Raw genomic sequence first — 21794 nt, 5'->3', positions numbered from 1 at the left:
TCACTCACAAAATATGAGGGGGAAAAACTCATATGGCCACAAAACATAAAAATACTCATTTTCATTTAATGTTTTGTGGATCAGAGTGAAGGAGAAAACAGGGATTTTTTTCCTGCTTTACTAGTTATTAAAATCCCTAAATGGTAGCTTTAGAATATCTGTTCATCATAAACACTTATTTTTAAACACAGGTTAACATTATTTTTCTTCACACTGTGGTATCCTAGTGTGGTTTAACCCCAACTCATATAAATTTCTGAAAATGTACAATTAGGTCACTATTCCATTTTAATCATCTCTAGCCCCTAAGTTTATAGTATTTAAAGTACAATTAGGCTAGTCGATTGGAGTTCATTATAATGCTACCATCCCCAATAGTCTGTGGTTCTACTTGAAAATTAAGAAATATAAAAATTCCAGTCACTTCACAACCAGGTCTTAGACTCACTGAGACCTTTTCCTTCAGTCTTTTTGTTTACATGAAAATTGCCTACCACAGGCAATTTTGAGCATGATTATAAGCATCAAGTCACTTCTCTCTGAATGTTTTCTGATTTGTGACTTACGAGAATAATTTTAAATAACATCTATTTTACAGGCTTTTAGTAAGGACTAAATACCTTCACCATAATGCAGATGGGTTGTCTTCTGACCTGTTTTTATTCAGTCATGATTTGTCTAGATATTAAATTTATATATCCCATACTATTTCAATACTTCTCCTCCTTCATGCTTCTCCAACCTGGTTGGGTGGGTGAAAAATATATGGAGGGGAACAAGAAACAAATTTCCTTCACTCAAGTTTTCTTTGACATATAAAAAAGTGAATAATTTTAACGTGGAGCCTGCTTGGGATTCTGTCTCCCTCTCTTTCTGCTCCTTGCCTGCTTGCTCTCCCTTTCTCAAAAAATAAATAAATATTTAAAAAAATAAACAATTTTATTCATCCATTCACAAGAGCAGATTTTGAAGAGAAAAGCAACCTTGATAGAAAAATTAAATTTAGAATCAATGGAAGGTAAGAACAGCTCCAAACATAGAGGGGTCAATGTGGTCATAAGAATTAGGATGCCTAAAAGCTCCACCCAGGAAAAGAAGAGCTATTAAACACTGAAAGAAAAAAAAAATGGTGGTGACACTACTCTGGAAAGTGAAAGCAGAAGAAATTTTAGCCAATTTCATAAATAAGAAAAAGAAAATCTATCTGAAGAAAAACTTTAGAAGCTTTCTGAGTGAAATGCTATAGAAAACCCTGCACTGTGCCTTCAAGAAAGACTAGAGTTACCATCTGCATTATTCTTCAAAACCTTTGCAAACAGGTATCTATTCCTTTGAATGTGACACAGCAAAGACTAGGATAAGTGGTCAATTTTAAGTGACTTCCATTACTCATCCATTCATCAAATGTGTAACTGAGTGCCCAATTGATGCAGTCACCACAATAGTACATTTTGCACGGCTACCATCTAGAATTCTAGATCTCAGATTTAGTACCAGGTGACTCTAGGAAGCACCACAGAACTACATATAGAATGAATTCTCACCATGCCTGTCAAATACTTGGGGGTCAGTATGCAATGGATTGAATGCAAGACAAATAACTGTGTACTATTACAGTTCCTGGTACGGCATCATAAAGGAAAGAGACATTATTAAAATAAGTACAATTTGAGAACGTTCTTTTTAGTGATGAATATAGAAAAGCAAATCAACACTATTATCTGTGTATTATCTGCTTATTATCTGTGTATCAAGAAACTCCCTTGAGAAATTGCAAATTAGACATGAATTTTAATCCAATTTGCATAGATACAAGAAATCTTAAACTTGAGTTACTTTTGGATGGGTGAGACAAGGTTGATGAGAGATATACTTGGATGAGTTCAAACACTTTGCCCTAATCTGTTGCCAGAGGCCAGATTCTTTAAGGATCTGGCTGCTACTATTGGACTTAGAACAAGCTTTGGAACCAATGGTACAAGCTAATTGCTACCAGAAACTTGACGATATGTTGGAAAATATCATGCTGAGAAAGAGAACACAACTGAGTCACAGCTAGGTCATGCCACTAAAATTGGCCAGGGAGGTCAAGAAAAATACCAATTTTTAAGTTTTCAAATGGGTTGTAAACTCAAATGTTTACAGAGGTGCAGTAGTTAACATAAATAAGTAAAGAAGGCCTGATTAACTGGGGTGAACAAACAAAAGAATGTTGTCATCTAAGAGAAGCTACTATTTAGGTCCTACTGACTGTGGATGTATTATTGTCATACTGCACAATTTTTCAAAGAAAAAAAAAGCCAGAAGTTTAATTTGCATGTGAAATTTAATTTTTAAATATTATTAATTCAATTAAAAAAAAAAAAAAAACTATGTGTGTCAAACAAAACTTCTGTGCAAGCCAAATATAGTACCTAAACCACCAGTTAGTTTATGGTCTCTGGTTATTCCACCCCATTATATAATGGTGGTCAGCTGACGAAATCCCTCCACCGTGAACATAATCACTTCCCCGGCTGGTCTAGTTGATATGAACTCAACAATCAAATACCAGATACTCTCCATTTGGCCGTATACTGTCTTCAGGCAGTGCTGCTGTTCATTAAAGAAAGAGATCTCAGTGCCTATGCGTCCACAAAGAATCCTCAAGTTGAGACTTAACAGACATAAGCCATTTTTCTTTTAAAATACATTTCTTTTAAAAAAAATTTTTTTTAAGTTTATTTGTTTCTGAGACAGAAAGAGACAGAGCATTAGCTGGGGAGGGGCAGAGAGAGAGGGAGACATAGAACTCGAACCAGGCTCCAGGCTCTGAGCTGTCAGCACAGAGCCCGACGCGGGGCTCGAACTCACAAACCGGGAGATCATGACCTGAGCCAAAGTCTGTCCTCAACCGACTGAGCCTCCCAGGCGCCCCTAAAATACATTTCTATGTTAACTAGAAGGATTTTTAAAATAAAATTTAAGTATGCAGGCCAAAACTATCCCAATTTCACCAAGATATACCTTTGAAACAACATCTATCTTCTAACAGTTTTCCTCTCATTATATGTAGCTTTAGATAAATGAAGAAGAGTGTGAATCTTAACTCTGAAAAGCTTGTTTTCAGCACAATACTAAAGAAAATCAGGGGAAAAAATAGAAATGAAGAGAACATAAGAAAAAACAACTAAATGCAACAGATCTAAGAAAAGTTATCAATAACTTTTATGGTCTTTTATGGAAACAAAATAAAAGATATTAGGGAGCTCAGAAATGCTATAATCACAGCAGTTCACGGACTTCAGACAACATGGGTTAAGGCTCTGATACGTCCAAATAGAACATTCTCCATATTAGCTCTCTCAGAAACCAGTCTATTTTTTTATTTTTATTTTTGAAGAGTTAGAAGGAATGTCAGAAACTATGGTCTTCAAATCCCTTAATTTTACAGAGAGAGAAACTGAAACTACTTTGCTTAAGTGTAGTTAATGGCAGAATCCAGATGATCATCTAGATTTCTTAAAACATGTGGCAATGTTCTTTCTTTTGGATTATTTTTGGAGTTCGGTACAGTCATGATATATATAAAGATGCATTATCTGGCCATAAGTAACTGCCCATTGAAAATCCAGTCCTCTTGGAAATTAAATAAAAATCTGTACATCGGCTTTGAGGAATCAAATAATGAGAAGCTCTTGCCCTAGAAGACCTTATATTCTACTTGGCAAAATCAGAAATGAATATAAAATGACAATTAAAAATATAAACTGAAATACAATTTAAGACAGCATGACACTATCACAAGGCAAGTATTTCCCAAATCACATACAAAATATTGAATCTAGCCTTTTAAAAATTATATCTCCATTAATAAAAACTCTGCTCTTGTAGCATTTTTTACTGGACAAATTTTATTTTTTTTGTTTCAAACTTTAAATATGATAAAATATAAACAAGATACAGTATCTACAAATGAAAGAATTCTTGAGCTTAATGAATAAAGCTTTGTCATCCAAGAGCCGTGTTCCTCTGCCTCACTTTTCTATGGTGCATATTAGCTATGAAGCCACAGAGCACAGAGTTCATTGCCTTCACACAGGATAGACCAGCCAGCATGAATTTTTACTTAGACACAAAAGTATCTGATCAAAAACATCTTAGAGCCAAAAAATGCATTTTAAAAAGAGATAAATGAAAGTCAGAATTTGTACAAACACTTAAAACGATTTCAAAGACAAACCGATAATTTTGCCAACTTTCTTAGAACAATTAACAAAATAATGATTAGACAGTCTTTTAAAATTTCTAACAGGTAAAATTTCTAAACAATAGATATTTGCATTTCCTTAAGCACTCTTACTCATGAAAATATTGGCTTAACAATTATGAGCTAAGTAATTTAACATACAACCTCAGTATGAAAAGTAGTCTTTCTCACATGAGTTTTGTTAAATATGCCTTCCTACATATTAGTTTCATATTAAATTTACTAACTTCCATTTCTGGATGGCTTATAATTACGATGACCAACTGTGTCAGTGTGCCTGTGGATGAAGAGTTTCCTGGGATTGGCGATCTACAGTGCTGAACTGGAACAGCTTGGCAAACTGGGACAGGTGGTCACACTCAAGTTTATGGCCAACCAGTGCTCCTTCTGAGAACAAAAAACCACTAGATAAAATACAAAAGCCATTTATATGAAGACAAATAAGATCTGCTCAGAAGAAATAGAAGGACTAAGACTGCAGAAGGGAGAACATTAAGAAAAGTGAGCTAGTATTTGCAGCCAATTTTACCCTATAGCCATCTGCCAACTCTAACAAAGAAAGCAGGCTAAGACTCCAGGCTGCAATAGCAGAGCTTTTGATGGAGACCTAGAACCTTTAATCAGAAGGTCAGTTTTTCCTTCAGAGCATTTATAGAATTCTGGTGCCTATGTGGAAAAGACTCTGAAAAGTAAAGCAGAGTTTCTGGCATTCTGACATGTCAAAGTCTTAGCATTCAGTACATGCAAGAAGAGGAGCTACTAAAAAACATATCAAGTTCCCAATAAAAATACCTAGAAGGCCACGGGCAAACAAGCGGTGACCGAATCTCTTCTGAACAACAACACAGCCATGGATTAGCATAGTCACTGATTAGATTAAGGTGATCAGCCATCACTCTGTCTGCATGGTGCAGGAGAGAATGACCCTTCTGTGGAGAATAACTTATTTTTTCAAACTAAATATCCAGCACTTGGGCCAAATGTATTAGGCATGCCAAAAGACAAAACTACGTGAACAAAACCCAAGAGAAAAAACAGAGAACAAGAGGAAAAAAATTCAGATAACCCAAATATTGGAATTCATTGACAATTACCTTAAAATACAATTAATATGTCGGGAAGCCTGGATGGCTCAGCTCAGTCAATGAAGCATCTGACTCTGGCTTAAGTCATGATCTCACAGTTTGTGAGTTCAAGTCCCTCATCAGGCTCACTGCTGTCAGTGAGGAGTCTGCTTGGGATCCTGTCCTCTCTGCTCCTCCCCCACTGCCTCTCTCTCTGAGTTAAATAAACTTCTATATATATACTATATAGTATATATATAATTAATATGTCCAAGACAACAGAGGAAAGAATGGATAAAAAATATTAAAAGTTTCAATAGATGAACCAAATGCATTTAAGAGAGAAAAAAGGTCTATAATGTAGACCTCATCTGATGTGTGTGTGAACAGATGAAATAGAGAAGACAAAATTAGTAAACCTGGGACAAGTGAACAGAAATATCCAAACTAAAGGACAGAGAAAAAAAAATTAATGTAAAAAACACAGGAGTCTAAGAGAGACAAGTGGCATAGTCAGAAGTCTAATAAGACATAATTGGAATCCCAGAAGAGGAAAAAGAAAATGGACAGAACCAATATCAGAAAAGATAATGACTAAGAATCTTCCAAAACTGATGAAAGACACCACGTATTTTCAGAAACATCAAGCAAAATAAAAAGGAAAGCAAATGAACAAAGAAAACAAACCTAGGGAAAGTAATCACAGTAACATTGCTGAAAACCAGAAAGGAAACCGTTTGCTAACAGAAAGAAAGAAAAACATATTAAGTCTTCTGAATTTCTCAAAACAAAACAAAATGATGGAAGCCTGAAAATATCAAATAATTTTTAAAGTGCTATAACAGCTAATCTAGAATTCTATATCTAATGAAAGTATCTTTCAAATTTAAAGTTGAAATTTTTGGGGCACCTACGTGGCGCAGTCGGTTAAGCGTCCGACTTCAGCCAGGTCACGATCTCGCGGTCCGTGAGTTCGAGCCCTGCGTCAGGCTCTGGGCTGATGGCTTGGAGCCTGGAGCCTGTTTCCGATTCTGTGTCTCCCTCTCTCTCTGCCCCTCCCCCGTTCATGCTCTGTCTCTCTCTGTCCCAAAAATAAAAAATAAAAAAAAAATAAAAGAAAAAAAAAACGTTGAAAAAAATAAAATAAAGCTGAAATTTTTTTCACAGACAAAAACAAAGATTACTAAGACACTAAAGAAAATATTAAAGAAAGTTTTTCAGGGAGTTCTTATATTCTAGATTATCTTCATCTTTTCTTATTCAGGTGTGAGGGATGGGTGGCATATAAATATAAGACACAGAAGACAAACCAATGAATTTCTCCTATTCTTCTATCTTCATTATGTCTTGCTTCTGGCTTACTTCAGTCTCTAACTCTCATGAAATGTTGGGAGTTATAATTGTTACCAAGATAGTAAAATTTCTACCTGTAACAAAAAACCTCCCAGAAGAGGTGCCAAACCCACATGGACACTATCACGCGCCTCTACTCACTCTTACCTCTACCAATTCCCTTCATCCCATCCTACTCCCCAGGTTGTGTGCACAGCACGCAAGCACATACCTCTTTCGGTCTTGTATTTTCCTGCAGGTTAGCAATATCATGGTCTGTAACGATGGAGCAAAAACCTCCACGCCTCTCCAAATACTCGATTAGAATCCTATTTTGCCCTTGAATTGGAGAAGTTTAATCTTAGCCCACTCTCCTAGAAGTTTTCATGACTTAAAAGTTGGGGTGAGGTAGAAAATTTGTATATAGAAACCTAATATAGACACTGTAAGAATAAGTTCAGACTATTTGAAAGTCTTCTCAGGAAGTGGTAGTGGGCCCACCTGCAATATTATGCTCATCTGTCATCATATAAGAAACAGAAAAGATGAGAAAATCTCATTTTTTTTAAATATGAATGCTTCATGAATTTGCATGTCACCCTTGAGTAGGGCCATGCTAATCTTCTCTGTATTATTCCAATTTTAATACAGGTGCTGCCAAAGCAAGCACAAGGGAAAACCTAATTTTTAAAAAATCTTAAATATTAACTCCAAATACATTAGTTCTAGTTGTCCTGGATCCAATATTCCCTAATCTAGCTCTTAAAGACAAGTGGCAAATGAGATTTTGATATTACATACATTTACAGAACTCTTCAGCATGAATTATTCTAGTTGCATGTTTTTTCAATTCTATACATTCTTATGAAAAATCTTAATATTGATCTATAATTTATCCTCATATTTAGCATAGTTTTATGTTAAAAATGTGTATTTATATTGCAAATAATATGTTGAAACCTTGGCACATTAATGCTTTAGAAGTATTAACTTATTAAATTTTATTTATGTTGAACTAAGAATTCACAAGGCTTTCTGTTCAAGACCGACCACACACACACACACACACACACACACACACACAATCTTTCCCTCCTTAGACTCCATTAAAATAAGAAAATATAAAAAGGTATAAACCAAAATTGAAGAGATAAGATACAGACATTCAAAAGTTCAGGAAACTTCTAGATGCAAAGAGTGCTGAGGCAGAGCCTAAGAAGTTACAGGTAACAATAAAAAACGCTGCAGCAGAAGCAGCTGACCTGCTGAGGCAGAACTTGGGCCTCTCCTGAGTGCAGACAGCCATGTACAATGGAGGAAGAGACTTAAGGGCAATAACAAAATGATTTAACTGGTGGTCTGTATGTGGGACAGTCCATTCCCCGAAGTTTATCCCGGGGGTGGGGGGGGGGGGGAAGTGTGGAAGGGATTTTTCTCTAAAGAAATTAAATAAATTACACAGAGGATTAGGCCACTAGGATGGCTGTACACACCTCATCCATATATAAGGAGACTCTGAAAAATATAAAGAAAACACCAGACTAGCTAGAAACTTGGGACAAAATAATAATAATAATAATAATAATAATAATAATAATAATACAGTGATGAGTACACTGGGTTTTCTTTTTCCCATTTCTACCCTAGACTGGATATTAGAGAAGCTGGCAACTCAGAAAACACCAATAAGCACAAACAAAAGAGGGAAAACTGAAAAGCCCTCTAAAAAGCTACTCTCTCTAACCAAAAGACAAGAAAAGGGGTATCCAAGCAAGACAAAAATTGAAGACAATAACCAATCTATTCCAGCCAAATACAACAGATAAAAACTGTAGCCTCCACTTCTCACTCCCTTCAGCAACAGTCAAGTAGACAGCCTAGACTTCTACTCTTGCCAGAATATAACGTAGCATTCCAAACCCTGCTACCAGGGTGATGTCAGAGAAGACCAAGTGAGAAGCTAGCAATTTCAGTTCATCTTGAGCCCAAAATTTCATCCACAACTAGCACTAACAAGGAACCCCATCCTCTCCTTGTTGGTGAGGTATCAGAAACCTACTGGAGAGGCAGGACCCTTACCACTCATCATGGAAGCACACCCTCACAGTCAGCGAAGACCAGAAGTCTGGTATTTCATTCTCATGCTGTAGGAAAAAAAAAACTCTATCCCTTCCCCATTGGGTGGTATCAGAGGCTAGTAAAGTTGGAACTTTTCATCACTGCTCAAGGGTAACATGGCTACCATCCCACCAGTGGAATACAAGTGAATAGCAATAATAAAATACCTCTCCCCCTCCCAATCAGGATGGTATCAGCAAAGACCTAGTGGGGAGCCTAAACTCCCACCTCTACCAGCAATAACAGACAGCTCCTTCCTTCACCATTATGGGCTATCAACAGTGGCTAAGTGAAGAACCTGGACTTTTACTTCCACCAGCAGTAACAAGGCAGTATCAGGTTTTATCCACCAGAAGGGTGCCAAAAAAGTCCTGTTTTAAATAAGATCCAGTCTTGTAACATAATACCCCAAATGTCCAAGTTTCAATTAAAAAAACACACAGAATACCAAGAATCAACAGATCACAAACTGAATGATAGAAAACAAATGTCAACACCAAGATGGCACAGATGTTAGAATTATCAAACAAGAATTTCAAAGCAGCCATCATAAAAATTCTTGAATAATTACAAACATACTTAAATGAAAAAAAAATATGAAGTCTCAGTAAAGATATATAAGATATAAAGAAGAAACAAGTGAAACTTTGAGAACTATAGTTTAATAACCAAAAAAACCCTCAATGAGTCAATAGTAGAATGGGGAAACAGAAGAAATAAGCAATGAATTTGAAGACAGAACATAGAAATTACCCAATCTGAACAGAGAAACAGACATTCCCCCCTTCCCAAGAAAAGGCCTCAGGAATTTATGGAACTTAAAAAAAATCTTACATTTGTGTCATTAGACACCCACAAAATAAGAAAGATGGGGCTAAAAAGTATTCAAAAAAAATAATGGCTGAAAATTTCCCAAATTTGGCAGAAAAACATTCCCAGAGTAACCTCCAGATAGGATATATGCAAAGGCATCCATGCCAAAGCACATGGTATCAAACTTCTAAAATATGACAAGAAAACTCTTAAAAGTAGCCAAAGATACAAAGCATTAATTACAGATTTTTTTCATCAAAGAGTATATAAGCCAAAAGGAAATGATAAAGTATTTTTCAAGTACAAAAGAACAGTCAAACCAGAATTCTCTATCCAGTGAAAATATGCTTCAAGAATGATGGGAAAATCACATCCTAAGACATTCAAACAGGGGGGTGCCTGGGTGGCTCAGTCAGTTAAGAGTCCGACTTTGGCTCAAGTCATGATCTCCTGGTTTGTGAGTTCCAGCCCTGTGTTGGGTTCTGTGCTGGCAGCTCAGAGCCCGGAGCCGGGAGCCTGCTTCAGATTCTGTGTCTCCCTCTCTCTCTGCCCCTTTCCACTCATTCTCTCTCTCTCTCTCTGTCTCTCTCTCTCTCTCCCCCAAAATAAAATATTTTAAAAAATTGAAAAAAAAGACATTCAAAGAAAATTTGTCACCAGAGACCTACCCTAAAAGAATGACAAAAGGAAGTTCTCTAAACACAAAGAAAATGATAAAAAAGTGAAATCTACAAGACAATGATGAAGAAATCAAAGATGTAAATAAACATAGAGACTTTCCATACCATATCAATGGATTGGAACATTTAACATAGTTAAGATGCCAAGTCTTCCCCAAATTGATTCACAGGTTTAATCCAATTCCTATAAAAATTCTGGCAAGATTTTTTTTTTTTTTTTGTAGATACAAACAAAATCATTCTAAAATTTATATGGAAAGGCAAAGGAACAGAAGAGCCAAAAAAAAATTTTTTTTTTTACCAGTTTTCAACAAGCATTCAAGTCTTTATTTCAGATAGCCATTTAAAAACACAGACAGCTTCACGAATCTGCATGTCACCCCTGTGCAGTGGCCATGCTAATCTTCCCTGTATCATTCCAATTTTAGTATGTGTGCTGCCAAAGTGAGCATGAGCCAAAACAATTCTGACCAAAAATCATGTGAGAGCAATCACTCCAGATGATTTCAAGACTGATTATATGGCCACAGTAATAAAGACTATGTGTTATTGGTGGAACGACTGAGACAAATTAATGGAATAGAGAACTCAGGACCAGCCCACACAAGTATGGCCAACAGATCTGTGACAAAACTGCAAAAGAATGGAGGAAATACAGTATTTTCAAAATAATGCTGCTGAAATAATATCTACAGACAAAAAATTAAATCTTGACCTAAACCTCACACCTCATACAAAAATTAACTCAAAATACATCAGAAATTAAAACATAAACTATAAAACTTGTAAAAAAAAAAAATAATAATATAGGAGAAAATCTTCAGGACCAAGGTCTTGGGAAAGACTCCTTCAACATTACACCAATACCATGAAAAGGCAGGGGGTGAGAGGGTGAGGGGAACCCAATTAAGTTGGAATTCATCAAAATCAAAAACTGTTAGGGCACCTGGGTGGCTCAGTCAGTTAAGAATCTGACTTTTGATTTCAGCTCAGGTCATGATTCTCAGGTCCGTGAGAATAAGCCCAGCATTGGGCTCTGCTAGGTTTATTCCACAAAGAGCCTGCTTGGGATTCTCTCTCTCCTTCTCTCTCTGCCCCTCCCCGGTTCAAACTCTCAAAATAAATGGATAAACATTAAAAAAAAAAAAAAAAAAGCTGTTGATCTATAAAAGACCCTGTTAAGAGGGTAAAAAGCAACAGAAAATATTGCAAACCACATATCTGACAAATGACCTATACCTACAAAAAGTTCTTTCAGAATTCAATGTTGAAAACAAAATCCAAGTAGAAAGTAGCCAAAAGAAATGAAGAAACATTTTACCAAAGAAAAAAAATGGATGAGAAATAAACATATGAAAATATGTGCAATATCATTAGCCATTAGGGAAATGGAAAAAACCACGAGACACACTCCCATCAAAACAACTTAAAATAAAAAATAACAATACAAATATTTATGAGAATGTGAAGAAACTGGACCTCTCATAAACTGATGAGAATATAAAATGGTACAGCCATTCTGGAAAATAGTTTGGCCATTTCTTTTTTAAAAAATAAACGTACCATTCAACCTAGCAATCACACTCCTGGGCATTTATCCCAAAGAAATGAAAACTTCTATCTGTATAAAAACTTGTACACATTGGTTCATAGCAGCTTTACTTGTAATAGCCAAAACCTGGAAGTAATCAAAATGCCCTACAATGGGTGAATAGCTGCACAAACTGTGGTACATAAATACCATAGAATATGACTAAGTAACAAAAATGAACTGATATATGCAGCAACTTGAATGGATCTCAAGGAAGTTATGCTGAGTGAAAAAAATAAATAAATACCCAAAAGTCATAGCCTGCATGATTCCATCAAAATGACAAAATTATAGAAACAGAGAAGAGACTGGTGACTGTCAGGGCTTAGGGACTGGAGGGGAGGAGTGTCCATAGAAGGCTAGGCGTAAGTATAAAAGGACATCATGGGGGTGCCTGGGTGGCTCAGTCGGTTGAGCATCTGTGACTGCGGCTCAGGTCATGATCTCACTTTTGTGGGTTCAAGCCCCGCATCAGGCTCTACACTGACAGCTCAGAGCCTGATGCCTGCTTTGGATTCTGTGTCTCCCTCTCTCTCTGCCCCTCCCCTGCTTGCACTCTGCGTCTGTCTCTCAAAAAATTAAACATTAAAAAAAACTTTTAAATGAAAAAAAAAAAAGGATAGCATGAAGAACTTTCTGGTAATGAAACAGTTCTGTATCTTGACTGCAGCAGCAGTTACACAAATCTACATATGATAAAATGGTACAGAATCACACCCACACTATGCTAATATCAAATTCCTGGTTTTGATTGTCATACTTCAATATTTAAGATATAACCATTGGCAAAAACGATGTAGAGTACATGGGGACCTCTCTGTACTATCTTTGCAACTTCATATTGCAATCTATAATTATTCCAAAATAAAAAGTTAAAAATAACTATCAGGTGATACACAAGAACTTCTAACAGCTTCCTTAGAGGAAATAAAACACCTATCTATTAAATCTACTTAAAGAAAATAAGTTTGCTCTGTTATTTTTTTGGCTCAGGAAGAGAGACAGGTTTTGAAAACACCTCACTGATATTTTCAGTTGAGAAATGTCATTAATAGTGTAAAGTAAAAATTGCATTGCTTATATGAAGGCATTAAAAAGTTAAAAATCAGTGTTAAAATGTACTGAGATTCACTGCACATTGTCTTTAAAAAATGAAATTGATTCCATAGTTAATTGTAACAAAATCTAAATCCATATAAATTTAATTCTAAAATCACATCTCTTCAAACTACTTTATATAGTAAAATGTTATTTTTGTTATGTAAAACATTTGCAATACCAATAAAGTGGAAGTAAAATGAGGCCACTTAAAGTGAATGAAATGATTCCTCAAAAAAAAAAAAAAAAAAAAAAAGTTATACAGCCCTAGGTGTTAGAGATATTCCATTATCAGTAAAAAATATACAAATACACACAGTCCACAACTAGCCAATATTTTAATATACAATTTAGCTGATATGTAAAAAGTGCTTTCAGGATCTGTTACCACCTAAAATAATACATCATATAATTTTCAAAAATGGTTCTTTGACTTCTAACCTCTGCTCTTCTTTAGAATTACCTGTGAGGGGGAAAAAATGAAGATTCATATTATACACAAGGCAAATAAAACAGAATTCCTCAACAAAATGTTAAATCATCCTATGTGTATAATATGCAAGATTCTGAATTTGTAAAATACAATTTGGAAGGTGCTTGGGGAATTTTTTGCCGTATAATGGTCCTAGACTTCCCTAAAATAGTCTACTTCTCTCAAAAAATGTGAAACATGCAATTCTCAAAATTTGGTTTTATAGTCACTTCTGAATGTCAATTTCTTCAAACGTAAGCCAAAAGTACCCAGATTAATGGCTCCCAACTTGAGGTTTGTAGGCAATTTAGTAATCCAGGGAGTTAAAGAATGTTCCAAAAGTCGAAAATCCTATTATAAATCAAGCATTTAACAACTAAAAAGCAATACAAATCCACTGTAACACCAAATTTCTTACATTTGGGCTGGAATCATATCAATTTAGAGACCAAGACTAGTCATCTTATGCTAAAAAGCTCATTAGATAGACAATTTTCAAAACATATAGCCCATGAGAAAATAAAATTAGATCTCTAGCTGTAAAAGACAGGAAGCATTAGACCAAAATATATCCAAAATTTTTTTTAAAGAATTTACCTACTTATAGGTAAGTACACCTATAATTAATAAAAGCAAACTATAAATTTTAAATGTGCACATACACTCTTCAAGCCCTTAAGCTTTGCTCTTCACCTGTAGAAAAAGACTTATATTCACTTTAATAGTCTAGAAACTTATTGGAATATAAGATAATTGAAAGCCCATAAAAAAGTATCAGGGCATGTACATTTCTAAGCTTCCACAGAGGCCACCAAGTAGGTCTATATCCCAGGTCAGTAACTTCTCTGGTTCTACACGTTAGTACCACAAAAGAAAGTACAACATACTCAAATTTACAAAATGCTGAGTATATTATACACTCAAATCTTTAAAATACTAAGTTAAATAGAGTTCAACAAGTTTCTTTACTGCTGCATCTCATAAGCTTTTATAACTTTACATAACTACAGTTACATAAAGATGATAACACTGTGGGAAACTGGATAAAAGGTACATGGGGACTCTATTATTTTTGCATCTGTGAGTCTATAATAATTTCAAAATAAAAAAACATTAAACAAGTCTACCAAGAGGTAGACTGTCAAAAATAAGTCTTTCTCCCACATCATCCCCCAGTCAATCATGGTTGTCAATTTCTTGCGTAGTATTACAGAAACAACCTTTATATAAAATATTGTGACTATTCAAAGAGATATAGTACGTCATCTAAATTTATCTGACCCCCAAAGCATTTTATGATGGGGCATCTACTAACATCAAATGAAAATAGTGATCTTGGGATATATTTGGGAAAAAACTACCCTAGGCATCATACTCTTACATTGTATAGAAATGCCAGTAAGACACAATCCTCTCTGTTTATATTAGTGATTTGATTCATAAGTCATTTGAATGCCAAAGTTAGAAAAACAAATAATTAGGACAATTTTAAGTGATCATGAAGTTCTCATAAATTTCGAGAACCTTGTCAACTATATACGGCCTACTATTAAATCATACAGATTAGCAGCCAAACATTTATCTTCCCCTAAGTAATGATAAAGCAGTGGCCACGAATCTTTCCATCAGAAATCCACAATATAAACATATAGAAAAAGAAAATCTAACTCCATAATTAAAACCCATTAACATAAAAAGCCAAACATCCCTCTGCGGTAGGCAGCTTGCCTAGGCTGCCATGTACCTAGGCAAGTGTCACACCACTAGGAGAAGAGCAGCTGACATAACCGGTTGGCATTCTGGGCCTGGTTCATGCCAACTCTGTTGTTAACTTGTTAACTATACCGGGATGCCAGCATAATCAAAAAAAAAAAAAAAAAGCCAAGCATCAACTCAGTCAACAAAGCTGAATAAGGAATCCAAATCAGACAGAAGGGATACACTAGAGGATATTTTTTAAGTTAATTCTTGCTCAAGTAAAGCAAGTCAGATTTTACCTTTGCTGCAGCCTGTACATGCTCCTTTTTAATGACTCCACACTTATTCTCAAAAGCATTCATCCTGGACTCTTCTGCTAAACGCTGAACAAACAGTAAACAATTCAGGTGCACCTTGAAAGAGAAAATTCAAAAGGGCTTTTAAACTCAAACACTGATACTCTGAAATAATGGTTTTTAAAAATAAGATTTCAAAATTTAATGTTGTAATATTTACTAGTATAAGTTAATTCACTAACACAAAATTCAATTTAATATAAGTCCAACTTAAATTCAACACAAAAGAGACTTAGTCATTGCAATACATGAAACAAGGCTATATAAGGCTGACCAAAGGCCAGAGATGATACCATTTATTGTAAAGCATAATTACAAAGTTTATGTAGGACTCTATTAAGTAGCAAATATTCTTCCTTCCAGTTCCAAATAAATTTGAATTGATAATGGAATTTCCCAAAAATTTAAAATCAAAAGGTATCAACAATTATATTTAAAGCTAATCATCTCTCATGCTATAATCCAAAGGCTTAAGATATTTTAATCAGATATTTAATTTGAAATATCTATTCAAAAACATGTTAGAGGCACCTGGGTGGCTCAATTGGTTAAGAGTACAACTCTTATTTCAGCTTAGTTCATGATCTCATGGTTCTTGAGTTCAAGCCCCACATCCAGCTCTGCACTGACAGCATGGAACCTGCTTGGGATTCTGTCTCCCTCTCTCTCTGCCCCTCCCCTGCTTGTTCTCTACCTCTCTCTCTCAAAAACAAGTAAACATTTTTTTAAAAGGTTAATAATTGAAATATTAAAAGTTTACTGAAAAGTATATATATAAAGGTCAAGTTACTTGTCATCCAACATATCAAAATCATATCTACTACTACTAATCTTTAAGGCTCTTTTTAAGACATTAAAATAGATAACATAAGCAAATAAATATTAATCATTTAGGTACAGCTAGATAATATCTTTAATATATTGGTCATTTATATAATATTATATGCTCTTTGCAGTAGAACAATACTCATCTAATATTTACTATCTTGTGTACTGCACACAACCACTCCTCCACAGTTCACTAAACATTAAATAACTAGATAATGTGGTGTTTTAAATTTAAATATTACACAGAAATCTTTAGTAGGTGGTTTTAGATGTTTAAGAATGTGTTAGTGATATTTGGAAAAAATAGAGGAGATTGGGAATTTAAATTTAATGAGATAAAGAACCTATGGAAAGAGATAGTCCTTTGGTACTTTTTTTTGATGTGCTGTCTTAATTCTCACAAGAACTCTAGGGTAAAGCACCCAATTCTGATTCTTTACGTAATGCCCTGTCATTCAGTTCTTTTTTAAACTTCTAATGATAGCCCATTTCCTTCTGCAGCAAAAACATTCCATAATATGGCACAATTTCCTGTTAATCTAGATTTCCTACTTCTAAAGATATAATAGCTTCCAGATATGCCCAGGATAAATTCCTTAATACTAACCCCATTTGACTAGGCTTTTCCAGTTTCATCTCTCACCATTCTCAGCTCACAGTTCTATAGTAAGTCTTTTGAACTTCTTTTGGTATTCAAATACAACCTTGCCTACCGGCATCCTACTAGTTTGTAGACTTCTCTGAAAAGTCCAACTACCCCCAATATGTAAGGTTATGCACCCTGAACTTCTCACAACTGTACACACTACATACATTATGCGGCAATTTCTCACCTGTCTTCCTCAATGTACTATATAAGGGGAAGAATTATGTCTAATTTCCCCAACATTGTATCCTCAGTGATCTTTAGCCATTTATACACACACACACACACACACACACACACACACACACACACACACACACAAGGTAGTCAACAATTAGATCCGTCCATCTCTCCACAAATTAGGCAAAAAAAATTTTTTAGTCAATCTGCAATGAACCACACTCTGTTTTGGAGAACTGATGGGTGTCAGAGAGAAGGGGAATGGGGGGATTGGAAAATGGGTGAAGAAGTATAGGAGATACAGGCTTCCAGTTATGGAATGAATAAATCACTGGAATGAATAAGTCACTGGAATAAGTCACTGGAATGAACAAGTCATGGGAATAAAAGGTACAGCTCAAGAAATATAGTCAATGTATTGTAACAGCGTTGTATGGTGACAGATGGTAGCTACACCTGTGGTGAGCAGAACATAACACACTTGTTGAATCACTATGTTGTGCATCAACTATACTTCACTTTTGAAAAAATGAAAAGGCAAAAAACAAAAATTCCCAAACTGCTTTGAGATTTAGTTCACCCTATTAACCTATGTGGAAAGACCTGCCTTATAAACATGAGCCACAGGTACTGAGACAAATTAATATTACTTTTTTTAATGTCACAGAATTTTTTTTAAAGCAACCTAATCCTCTATCATAAAACAGCTAACTGAGTGGTGCCACTCAAATGCACTAAGGTTTAAATTAAAATGGTCATAACAAAAACAAATTTTACGGTATCCCACAAGGCACTCAAACTTCAAAATGACCATTCTATCAAAAATTTACTTGGGAAAAAAAGTCAGTTTGCTTGAAAGATAAAGCGAAAGATAACTTACAAAGAAATATCCATTCCTTTACAGTGTCAATTGGCCAAAAGACTGGGCCAGCCTGATTTCCCCCTCCCTTCATCATAGCACTTTTCAATTTTACACAAACCATAAGCATCCAGATATTTGCACAGCATTACTAGTGAGAAATCTGAAAAACAACTAATCCATGAGAAAGCTGAACAATTTATTCAGATTAATAGATGTACTCACCAGTACTGGACATGGGGATATACAATCAAGTCATAAATTAAAACAACAAAAAGCCAGTGCAGAAGAACTATGAAATAACACAAAGACTTTATGAGTAAAATGTTATAAATAATAACCCACATTAATTACCATGCATTCCCAACACTAATTGTATACTCATAATACTCAAAGTATTATACCAAACAGTAGGAATACAAAAAGTTCCCAATTCAAAGTCCCCATCCAATGAGAGAACCAAACCTATACGAAATTAAAGACAAACATTTGACCATAGATGATACAGAAAGATAAAGTTGGTCCTAAGATTAAGGAGGACTCAGGGAGTGGCTGGCATTTGAACTAGATTTTGAAACTGGGAGTTTACCAAGTAGAGTGAGAACATCTTCAGGTAGAAGAAATACTATATACAAAAGACAACCTTACAAAAGACAACAATACTATATACAAAAGACAAACCTATATACAAAGTAGATTGGTTTTGGGGCTCCTGGCTGTGCTCGGTTGGTGGAGTGTGCAACTCTAGATCTTGGGGTTGTAAATTTGAGCTCCACGTTGAATGTAGAGATTATTTAAAAATAAATTCTTTTAAAAAAAGTGGATTAGTTTTCTTTTAAAGATAATGGGAGACAAAAAGGATATGTATGGTTCCTTATTCTCAAGAAGATGCATACCACACTGGGAGTCAAAACTGACATATGAAACTTAGAGAACAGTGCCAGAGTCTCAATAGCCAAACTGTAATCACTGCTATCAAAGTTCAGAAAAAACAGATCAAAACTGACCACCATAATTGTAGAAAAGTTTATGGATGACAGGGGACACTTGCTGGATAAGATTACAAAGTGTCAAAAGCAAGCAGAAAACCATAAGCAAAGAAACCAAGGTGATGGATGACACATACAAGACAGTGAAGGAGAACCAACACAAGCCAAAGACCAGCATACAACCTAGGAACAGATGCCAACAGAAGCCTCCTTTCCTCTACCACTGCAACTGCTTGACATTTCCCTTGTTTCCTACAGCACCTGGATCCCAATCCACAATAGAGCCCACCTGTCCATGGATCACTTTGAGGCAGGCAGCTCAGGGAGGGATATGGGAGGACTCTGACTACTTGAGAAATTTCTGCCAAAGAATCTGCTCCAGTGTGTAATCTCATAGATATTCTGGAGCAGGTACATTTCCTCCCCCTCCAATTAGAAACCCAGCACCAATGAAAACTCAAGAATAAATTCCTAAAAATGTTCTGCAGATCATTTTATTTAATCCAGCTCATTATGCTATTTTGCCATTGGGGGAGAGGGGCATTCAAAATTGTTTACATGACTCTTGAAAAACACAGATTTTTTTTAATACAGTACTGTAAATGCATTTTCTCTTATGACTTTCTTAACATTTTCTTGTCTCTATCTTACTTTATTGTAAGCATACAGTATGTAATACATATACAAAAAATGTGTTAATCAACTGTTTTATGTTACCAGTAAGGTTCTGGTCAACAAGAGACTATTAGTAGTTAAGTTCTTGCAGAGTCAAAGTTATACATGGATTTTCAACTTTGGGGGGTGGGGGGGTGGAAGGGGTCATTCAAGGGTCAACTGTATTGTCTTTTCTTACAGGGTCTTGAAAGGGATAAAAAAGAAGGGCAGGAGATATCAGAAGGGCTACTTTTCCCAGAAGAAAAAAAAAGCTATTTTGGCTTCAGAAACCAAATAATGGAAAAGTGAAGACAATTCTATAGTACTCTAGCAAAAACAGAAACACTGCACTTGCAGGCAACAGATGGGAAGGCAGTTAGTGAATTCGGGAAGGCTACAGAGAAGAGTTGAAAACACCCAAGGTAGCTTAAGAACAGATAGATGACGCATTCTGAAGACATTCTCCAAGCCATATATCCTGGCTACCCACAATTCTTTACCTTGACTTCCTGGAAATTAGGTGCCCACTTACAATGGCTCCTTTACTCAAAAAGCTCCTGACAAAAGGGAGGAAGTGCCTCTTTTGGTTTAAACCTAGGGAAAGAGTGTTTATTCTGCTAGAAAGCAATATGCTCCAGGCATACAACATAAAAACTCTCAATTTATTTCAAGATAGAAATATTACACAGTGGTTTTGGTTATGGTGAGCATTATGCTGCAGGATTATGAGTAAGATAAACAAGTTTTACTGGTTTGCCTTGAAAACTCAACTAACAGGTGCTCTATTTGTCTAGGAAAATAAATTCACAGTTGAAAGCACACTGCTTACAAGTAAACTTAGATCAGTGTTCTTTAATAAGTAAGCTAAAGTAGAGGAAACAGGGAAATATGTTTGGTTAACTAAGTAAAAATGGGGGTAAGGGAGAAAGACAAGGAAGGAGGTACACATTTAAAAGCCATGTCAGTAATACCCTTTACAAGAGATAAATATAACCCAGCCTGAATTCCAGATTTTTTTTTTTTTTAACTGTATCTTTCATACCTTTCTCAAGTACACTTAAGCGCAGTACCAGACTGTGCTCTGGAAAAGTGATATGTAAAAGCCAAAAGCAGAAATTAACGTTAGTTTTCTTAAGATGATGTGGCTAATAGCCTCCCGTAAAAAAGGTCCGGATATTTATATTTCAGCGGGCCCCGGGACAACTAAGCGTCATACGAACTGACCAGCCAAACCGGAGCAAACCTGCCCTAGTCATTGTTGGAAACGCCTTAAACGGAGGCCTGAAAGAGCTGGGGTGGCAAAATAAAACCTGGGGTTTATTTCCTTTACCTTTCCTTGCCCCACTCCCACCCAAAAAAGGGACAGAATCTCACCAGTAAGTCGCCACTTGTCTCTAGACGAAGGTGAGGCTTCTGTCGCTTGAAGACGCGCTTAAGAAAGCCCCGGGGAGCCTTCCGTTTTATCTTCTTTCTCTGGGAGACTGTGGTCGAGGGCGCCATTCTCTCCCTCAGGCACTAGCCGCCTTCGCTACCAAGGTCCTCCTGGCACCGCACTGAAATTCACACCCGAACGGACAGCAGGAAGCACCCAGCCACTGGGACACTCCTTCAGGCCCGATACCCCAGCCCGAACGTTTGAATCCGCCGCCAAAGGAGTGCGCCCGGCGCTCGGTAGTGACGTAGGCTTGGCGCAAGCCCCGCCCCCGGAGGCGCCCGGGTAGAAAACACCCTCCTCGGTGGGGGCCCAGGGATGTCATTAAAGGGCCAGGCTTCCGTTCTTCGATTTTTGTGTAATATCAGCGCTTTAGAACTATTTCTCCTGTGTTTCACAGAAGTGTTGAGAAATTATGGAAAATGATTGTATGCCAAGGCAATTACACTTACTGAACCTAATACCAGCGGACTGAGAAGTAGATGAATAAATGTTTGTGATGTTTTATCAGGATTCCTGAAGAAACAATGCTTTCCTAACAAGACATGATTTTCTGATATTAATGCCTAACAATTTACACATTTACATAATTTCATTTGATCTTACTTGAGGTCTTTTATGATTCTAGCTTTTCTTTACAAATGCTGCTCCTTTTCATTTTAAGGCCCCTGCACTTAACCTTGCAATAAATTCAGGTGTAGTTTAAGTGCTACCTCATTGAAATCCTTGCTATTT

The 21794-nt window shown here is 36.0% G+C and overlaps 1 protein-coding gene and 2 non-coding genes across 3 annotated transcripts; all 3 read right to left on the bottom strand.

Moving 5' to 3' along the window:
• Nucleotides 1–7209: 7209 nt before the first annotated feature.
• On the bottom strand, nucleotides 7210–7315 carry LOC122238895. Its single transcript, XR_006218045.1, has one exon. It is a non-coding gene; the product is annotated as a U6 spliceosomal RNA (small nuclear RNA).
• A 3286-nt stretch (nucleotides 7316–10601) lies between these two features.
• Nucleotides 10602–10708, bottom strand: LOC122238891. Its single transcript, XR_006218041.1, has one exon. It is a non-coding gene; the product is annotated as a U6 spliceosomal RNA (small nuclear RNA).
• A 2551-nt stretch (nucleotides 10709–13259) lies between these two features.
• CENPW (centromere protein W) lies at nucleotides 13260–21286 on the bottom strand. The gene is made up of 3 exons (XM_007078656.3): nucleotides 21002–21286; nucleotides 15415–15528; nucleotides 13260–13408 (listed from the first exon to the last, which is right to left on the bottom strand). Exons 1-3 carry the CDS (start codon nucleotides 21125–21127, stop codon nucleotides 13382–13384), a joined length of 267 nt encoding a protein of 88 aa, XP_007078718.1. The 5' UTR covers nucleotides 21128–21286; the 3' UTR covers nucleotides 13260–13381.
• Nucleotides 21287–21794: the final 508 nt, after the last annotated feature.

The sequence above is a fragment of the Panthera tigris genome, chromosome B2, assembly GCF_018350195.1.
Source record: "Panthera tigris isolate Pti1 chromosome B2, P.tigris_Pti1_mat1.1, whole genome shotgun sequence".
NCBI lineage: Eukaryota > Metazoa > Chordata > Mammalia > Carnivora > Felidae > Panthera > Panthera tigris.
The sequence above is the reverse complement of the archived record's forward strand: the minus strand, read 5'-3'. Positions and strand labels throughout refer to the sequence as shown.